We start from the raw sequence: 7,350 nt of genomic DNA, 5'->3' as shown, positions 1-7,350 counted from the left end.
CAACTCAAGTGCACATACACATACACATACACACACACAACCATGCGCCCCCCATGCGCGCCCCGTCCCCCACCCAACCGCCCCACCCCAGGGCCTGGCCTACTACGCCGACTGGGGCACCCTCCGCGGCACCGCCAACGTGGCCTTCATCGCCACCCTCATGGCCAAGTACGGCCAGAACAAGGAGGCACACGCCTGCTGGGCCCGCAGCCAGCTGCAGTACATGCTCGGCACCAGCGACAAGAACGACATATCTTATGTCATCGGCTACGGCGCGAACCAGGGCGCGACGCGCCCGCACCACCGCGGCGCTGCGTGCGCGCGCGAGTACGCGGGGCCGACCAAGATGTGGAACAACGGCACCTGCTCTGCCGGCGAGAAGGACGCGACCGCCAGCCCCTGCTGTGACGTGGACAACTTCCTCGCTGACAAGGACAGCCCCATCATGCTCAAGGGCGCGCTGGTGGGCGGACCCGACCAGAACGATGACTACCCCAACATCCGCAATGACTACAAGCGCTCAGAGGTGGGCGCGGGGGTGGGGTGATGAGAGGGGGGTGCTGCGGGGGCCCCGGCTGGCCGTGAACGCGAGCGCTGGGTGAGCAGGAGGGGGAAGGGTGGGAAGGAGGCTGCTGGCACAGGCGGCGGAGCAAGGGCGCCTGCTAAACTGCGTGCCTGGGCACGGCCCCGAGGCCCTCAGCCCCTCCCCTCCTCCACACACTAACCCAGCTGATTGGCCCTGACCCTCCGCAAAACCAACCCGACGCCCACCCCTACGGAATGTCCGCCCCCCTCCCCAAAATGCCAACATTACATCACATGACATCCCGCCAGCAGCGACGGCAATAACCTTTCAAAAAAGGGAAACGCCGCCTCTCCTAGGAGCATCGCCCTCCTAAACACACCAACACCCTCCAAAACCCAAACGGCCTCTTGCAGACCCCTCCACCTTGCTCAAACCCCCATCCTCAACAAACCCCCCTAAACCCCGCCCCCAGGTCGCCCTGGACTACCAGGCCGGCTTCACCGGTGCTGCCGCCGGCCTGGCGTCGTTCCAGCGCGCAGGGGTGCTGTCCAAGTGCAGCTCCGCGGCCGCCATGGTGAAGTGCAACAAGGTCAAAGACTACAGCTTCTGCGGCGGAATCGGGGACATGTGAGCGCGAGGGGTTGGGTGTGGGGTGTTGGGTGCGTATGGGGGTGGGGGTGGGGACCACCCCGTGGGGGTTATGGGCCAGCGACATGCACGGCCTGGCGTTTGCTGACTTGCGAGGCCGCTGGAGGGAAAAAGTGACGAGATCCACGGGGCCTGGGGGGGGGTGCGTCCCATGAAACACAGAGCACTTTTTGAGGGCACTGCGGCCACTGGCAGGGCTCCGCAGGGCCTGCCCCCTTGTGCCTCGCTGGCGATCGCCGCCGTTTCCCCACCTCACCCGACTGCCGCGGCCGCCGGTCCCGCAGGTGCCCCGCCGAGATGGGCGGCAAGTGCGGCGACAAGCCGTGGGCCGGGTACTGCTGCGCGGCCGGTCAGATGTGTGTCCGCAAGAACCAGTACGCCTGGATGTGAGTGGCGAGGGGAGGGGGGGGGCGTGACATGAGGGGGCGGCAAGAGTGAACTGGGATGTACGTTGGGGGCCGCTGCTGGCGTTTGAGGGGTGATTTGGAGGATTTGAGGGAGCCCCGGTGGGGGTTGAGGGGGGGTCTAGGCAAAGGAGGGGGGCTGGCTCGGAGATGGAGCTCGGCAGCTGGGCCGCAGTGCATGTGCCCTGACCTGCAAAGTCCTGCTAGGTGCCTGGGCCGCCAGGGCACGGCTGGTCTGTGGCCGAGCGCCCCGGCCCTTGACCACGTGCAGCGGCCCACTGACGACCTCATCCTCGCCCACCCGCGCGTGCCTCACTTCCCAGGTGCGTCGGCGCTGTGCCCCAGTGAGCGCCGCCGCCGCTGCCGCCGCTGCCGCCGCCGCCGCCGCGGCCCGGCACGCCGTTTGGCCTTCTGGCTGGTCCCTGGCGTTCAATCTCAGGGCCGGCTGCGACGGCCAGGATCAGGCAAGGCCCGCCTTGACAGCCGCACCGCCCAGGGCGGCCAAGGCACCCCGCGGACGCCAGGAGCGCCGCGGGAGCTTTGGGCTGCATTGCGCGGTGCCTGTGTGCCTGCAGGCGGGACGCTCGTGTGCGGACACGGCCGCCGGTGTGCTGCAACAGCACGCCAAGGGCTTGCTGGGAGCGTGAGGGCGCTGAAAAAACGCACCCTGCAGGAGACCGGATGCCCCGTTGAGACACACGGCGGCACCCCAGCCGCGCGCATGCAGCGGCCGCCGGGCGAAAGAAGGGTCCCAGGAGACACTTTGGCGCAAGAGAGAGCACGCGAGACAGAGACAGAACAACCACCGCGTTCCAATTTTGAGGGCGGCTGTAGCCAGCACCCACGTCACCCCGTTCCCCGCATGTTTGGCCGCTGGTTGCGCCGACACTCGGTCGCTGTTTTGGTGCTGCATCCCACGTGTGGTGTAGATCAAATAGCAAGCGCACCCTAGCCCGCGCTTTGGTCCTTGATTTGCCCACCCCATAGCTCATGTTGTTGCTTCCTATGTGCGGTGCAGCGCTGCCCGCCGCATCATTCATTGCAGGCTCAAGCAATTTCTTCCCTGTCCAGCCCCACCGACCATGCAGCACCCTCAGGCGGCCGGCCACCCCCTGTGGCCGCCGCCGGCCGGCGCCGGTGAGGGAAATACTAGAGCTGGGAACGAGCGATAGCGCCAACGTGCCCGCGAGTGCCCTCCCACGCATGCGGCCCGCAGCCAAGTGTAATACAGCTTACACCTCCCACACGTCGTTTCACTGTGGGAAGCAGAGAGTAGCCATTGCAGCCGTCAGGCCGGCAGGTCTGAGCAGGCGCAGGGGCCGGCGCCGCAGGCTGCCTGGCACGGTGGCAGAAAGCATTGCCACAATGCAGGCATAGCGTGGCAAAACAATGTGGCCCTTGAGCGAGTGCGCGCCACTGCGGACGCGGAGCAGAGGCGGCTAGTCATATCCAGGGATGAGTGGCTCTATGCACAGAGCCTGCGGCGGAAGGCACGCACAGGACTGTGAGCCATGTAGCAGCATCCTCATAGGTGCCCATCCTATGAACGCAGGCATGGGCGCCACGCGGTCAGCTGCAACAAGCGACGCTGCTGCGTTGAACCCATGCTTGGCGGGCAGCTGTAGGGGCAGGCTCAGCAGACGTTGGGCGCGTTCGATTGTTAGTAGAAGAGGCAGCTAGTCTCTGAGTCCGCTTCCGGGTGACCTGCGGTTTTGAGGGTGCGGGGGCCATGACTGTGCTGACGCCTCACCAAGCTTGAGCACTGACGGATAGGCTGCGGCACATCCATTTGTCGGCTACCCGCGATTTTGTGGTGCTGCGGTTGGAGCAGGTACCAACAGCACAGCTGCATTCTGCTCGTCTCAACTCACCCTGCTCGCGGCCCCATGCATCACCGCAGCTGTGCATCACCCTGCATGTGCCTGCCGCGGTCGGTCGCCACCTGTCACGCGGCCGCACGCAGGCAGCCTGTAGTGCGCCCTCTTCAAGGCTCGTGCACCCTCTCTCTCCCTATGCGCTGCGGCGCTGGCTAAGCCCCAGCAAATAATGCATGCCCCGCCTACTCATGCGCGGGTGGATTGGGAGTACTGCTACCCCAGCAGTGGTGGCCTCTTGTCAACCCTGCACCTCAACCACCCACACGCTGCTTCCAAGCTCCCACAGCTGTACGGCAATGCCAGCACATCAATTTACACATCAGTCCGATGGCCGTCACATCCCTTGCCCGGCAAGCGCTCTGAGAGCGGGGGGCAACGCAAGAACTTCCTCGCAGACCCTTGCAACGGCAACACCGCACGCGGGCCGCATCCCGCTGGCCCCTGCATGTGCCCCTGTACACTGTCCACAAGCCCCGTTTCACAAGTATCGCCAAACCATCCCGCCCAACCAACCCCAGGCCTTAATATAATAATAGCAGGCCCACAGCACACGAAGGGTGGCCCCCGGGCCAGGCGGCGGCGGGGCTGGCGCTCGTAGCTGCCGCTGAAAGAATTAACAGAGCGCAGGCGCCGTGGCGCAGAGGGCGCGCCGCAGCGCCCGCGTTCGAACAAGCGGTTGACGGTGAGCACCTGACTGATGCTACACACTACTTATGTGCGGCGTGGGAAAACCAGAGGCGCAGCCCCGTCTTTGCACCGGGCGAGCGGCTGGGGGCCCTGGGCTGACACCCGCATGTGGTCAGCGGAGTGGTGGTCAGAAGAGGCCCCCCCCGTTAGCGCGGCGCCGCCTCCGGCAATCTCAAGAGGCGGTTCCCATCATGTTTCGGTGAAAAGAGGCGGTAAAGCAAACCCGGTGCGGCACTCTGTGTGCGCATGAATTGCATATGCTGATTCGGGCGTGGAGCAAGTACGGAAAAAGAATGTTGGATGGCGCACCGGGGCGTGAGCGATGGGGCGCCCTCTCGAGCACGCGGACGCCGCGCCCAGGCGGCAAGGCAGTAGTAGTGGTGGTAGTTTAGCACGGTACATAATGAGCTGATATGTGATAATGCTGGTTATGATGATAAATGCATGTGATGGCAAGGGATGAATGTGACAGCGTCGTCCACGAGTGCAACAAGGTGGGGGCACCCAGCGCTTGCCGGGCACAGCTTGCGCCGTGTTTCAGAGCGATCGCGGCGAGCGAGGCGCGCCGCAAAAAGCTGGCAGCGCCCAGAAGCCGTGGTGCGCAGGCAAAAGCGGCGGTGGGGCAAACGCGTGAGGCTGTGCGCGCACGAAGGGCTGCACCAGCAGCTGCAAGGCGAGTTCCCATTGAACGGCGGTCGACCGCAGCGCCGAATGCGCCGAGCAGCCTCCAGCGAAGGGTGCACTCAGGGAGCCGCGGCATGGCGTGCAAGGAGGCCCCGCTCGGCGCTCAACAGGGTGGCGCGCAGCGCTTCGCCTCGGGGTGCTGTCTCAGAGGCACCCCCCTCCGCCCGCCGGGCCCGGGCCAGTGTGCGGGCCAGACGGGCGGCGCCGCGCGCGGGGCGCGGGCGAGGCGCGCGAGGGGCACCTGAGGGCGCGTTGCAATGAGACGTGATGGGCGACGCCGTCGCAGCGCGGGGCAACCACGGCTTGTGCTGGTCACGTGGCCTCCTGTGGCGCGCCGCCGACGCTGCTGACGCCGATGGCGCTGCCCTTGAGCGCCGAGGACATTGCACAGCTTGCGCAGTGGTTGTAATTGCTTTGGGGCTTAGGTTCACACACGTGCTCCCCTCTCGAAGCCGCCCCACCCGGCCCAGATGATGGGATCGTCGAGGCGCTGCCGGCCCGCGTCAAATCCGCAGATGTGCACCGCCTGCCGGCTTCGTCCGCCACATGCACCGCATGGAGGTTGAATCTATTGGACAGTCATCCTTTTAGCACCACACCTCTGACGAATAAAGAGCGTGGCAACGTCGGCTTCCGGATCCTTGGCCGAGCGCCTGGAACGGGGCTGCGCCCCCCTTGGGGGGCACATATCGAATTCGACAACACAGTGCCAATGTGTGACGTTGAAGATGTCCGAGTGTGCGGTGCCCTGAATCCAATGTGTCGAGTGACAGCGCACGGATGACATTGAAAACATAATCTTGGCCGGGCAATGAGGCCCCTCTCTTGTGAAGCAGGACGCCTAAATCTTCGCCGTGCCTTTGCATCATTTTGGCTGCTTGCTGACAGACGCGATTATTCGAGGTGCTGCGCGTGGCCTTGGTCAACACTAGGTCGCCGGTCTACAGGCCCGAACCACATAGCAGCAGGGTTATCCTCTGTAGCGAGAGTAATGCGCAGGGATGTAGAGCCCACCATCTGTGCCCAAGTTGATGCTCATGCAGGGGTCTTGCTGACACTGGCGGCGGCCTGAATGCGACATGGCCATCCCCTTGCGTCCCATGGTTACCAGCCACCCACGTGCACGGCATTGCGCGCATGCGTCTGTACGTAAACGAAGAAAACCAGTGTCCAAAACACGAGCAATTCTCAAATAGCACGATTCTGCAATGGCTCTGGCCGGTCGACGCGCTGCTACTGCTGCGCCGCAGCTGCGCACTGTGATGCGCGGCGCCACCGCTGTGGCGTCAGCGGCGCCCCTGCCTGCCCTGTACCTACGCTGGTTGTGCCATGAATGGCGCAAGGGCTGAAGACGAAAGATCGAGCTGCGGGGTCCGCCACAGCACGCAAAGACGGAGCTGGCCACATCTTGGAGGGAGCGCGCGCCAACGCGCAGCGGGCCCGGCCCGGCATAATGAGGCGGCCGGGGGTGCGGCTCCGCGTGTCGCGCCGGCGGCGCGGGGCCCGAGGCGCAGGCGAACACGGACGCGCTGGCCCCTGACATGCGGATCGCACGTCCAGCAGCGCCGAAAGTGTGCTGCGAAGGGGCCGGGTTGCAGAGGCCGCGAAGAGGGGTGCTGCCAACAAAGCAGAAGGTTTTCGGGAAGTGTTTGTGTATGTGTGTGTGCGTGTGTATGTTTCTCGTCCTAAACTGTGAGCGCAAGCCGCCCAGCCTCGTGGCGGTGCATTGCGCCCGGCAGCGGGGGCGGGGGGCCGCTGGTCCTGATGGAGGGGCCCCCGACCTGTGGGCCCGCACCGCCTGGGGCTTAAGAAGGAATAAGAGGGACCCTGCCTGAAGAGGGGGTCTGCACGGCTAGACAAGGGCAGCTACAAAGGGCCTGCCTCTACCATGCTGGCCGCGCGTGGTCCTGTCGTTCTGGGGGGCCTCGGGGACATTCCAGTATCCCGGCGCCGCAAGGGAGGGCCGGGCGCGTCAAACACGAACGCCGAGTAACGAGTCAAACAGATGCCGGGTCACGACCACATCAGACCGGGCCGTCGATGATGCTATGTGCTGGGCTATGAAGCGCCCGTCGGCAGCCGCCCTCCACCACGCCCGCCTGTGTACCACATCTAAAGACTCACGGACGCGGCGGGACCCAATGCCCGCGCCCGTGCATTGGCTCGGCGGTCGCCGGTCGAGGCGGCCGCCTCAGCTGCTGCTGCTGCTGCTGCTGCTGCTCCGCGCCTGCCCCCGCGGCCGCGCGGTGCTGGCTGAAAAACGTCGGCATCTGAAAGGCGGTGTTGATAGCGGCTTCCAGGTCCGCCTGCTGCTGCAGCAGCAACTGCTGCTGGTGCTGGGGCCCAGGAGCCTCGGCCTGAGCGGACTGGAGCCTGCCGAGCACGCTCTGCATGTGGTCCGCGCGCTCGGCGCAGGCGTCGAGGCATATGCTGCCGTGCCGCGTCATGCCCGCCGGCGGGTGCGGCTGGCTGCCGCCGGTGCCGCCAGGGGCGGCCTGCCAAGGGGCGGGCGCCGCCTGGGCGC

The 7,350-nt window shown here is 65.6% G+C and overlaps 2 protein-coding genes across 2 annotated transcripts in view; one reads left to right on the top strand and one right to left on the bottom strand.

Annotated features, from left to right (window-relative positions):
* Positions 1-160: 160 nt before the first annotated feature.
* MNEG_9183 (hypothetical protein) lies at positions 161-1,926 on the top strand (the record flags this gene model as incomplete). Its single annotated transcript, XM_014042347.1, has 4 exons — positions 161-526; positions 999-1,153; positions 1,459-1,560; positions 1,902-1,926. The coding sequence occupies 4 exons, from the start codon at positions 161-163 to the stop codon at positions 1,924-1,926; spliced, it is 648 nt and encodes a 215-aa protein (XP_013897801.1).
* A 5,020-nt stretch (positions 1,927-6,946) lies between these two features.
* MNEG_9182 (hypothetical protein) overlaps positions 6,947-7,350 on the bottom strand; it is a gene marked incomplete at both ends in the record, with an annotated part of 3,599 nt that continues 3,195 nt past the window's right edge. The window contains one exon of the mRNA XM_014042346.1: positions 6,947-7,342. Coding sequence (XP_013897800.1) covers positions 6,947-7,342 — 396 coding nt within the window. The remainder of the gene's footprint in view (positions 7,343-7,350) is intronic.

Source organism: Monoraphidium neglectum (assembly GCF_000611645.1).
Source record: "Monoraphidium neglectum strain SAG 48.87 unplaced genomic scaffold scaffold01847, whole genome shotgun sequence".
NCBI lineage: Eukaryota > Viridiplantae > Chlorophyta > Chlorophyceae > Sphaeropleales > Selenastraceae > Monoraphidium > Monoraphidium neglectum.
Note: the sequence above shows the minus strand (reverse complement) of the source record. Positions and strands in the feature narration are given on the sequence as shown.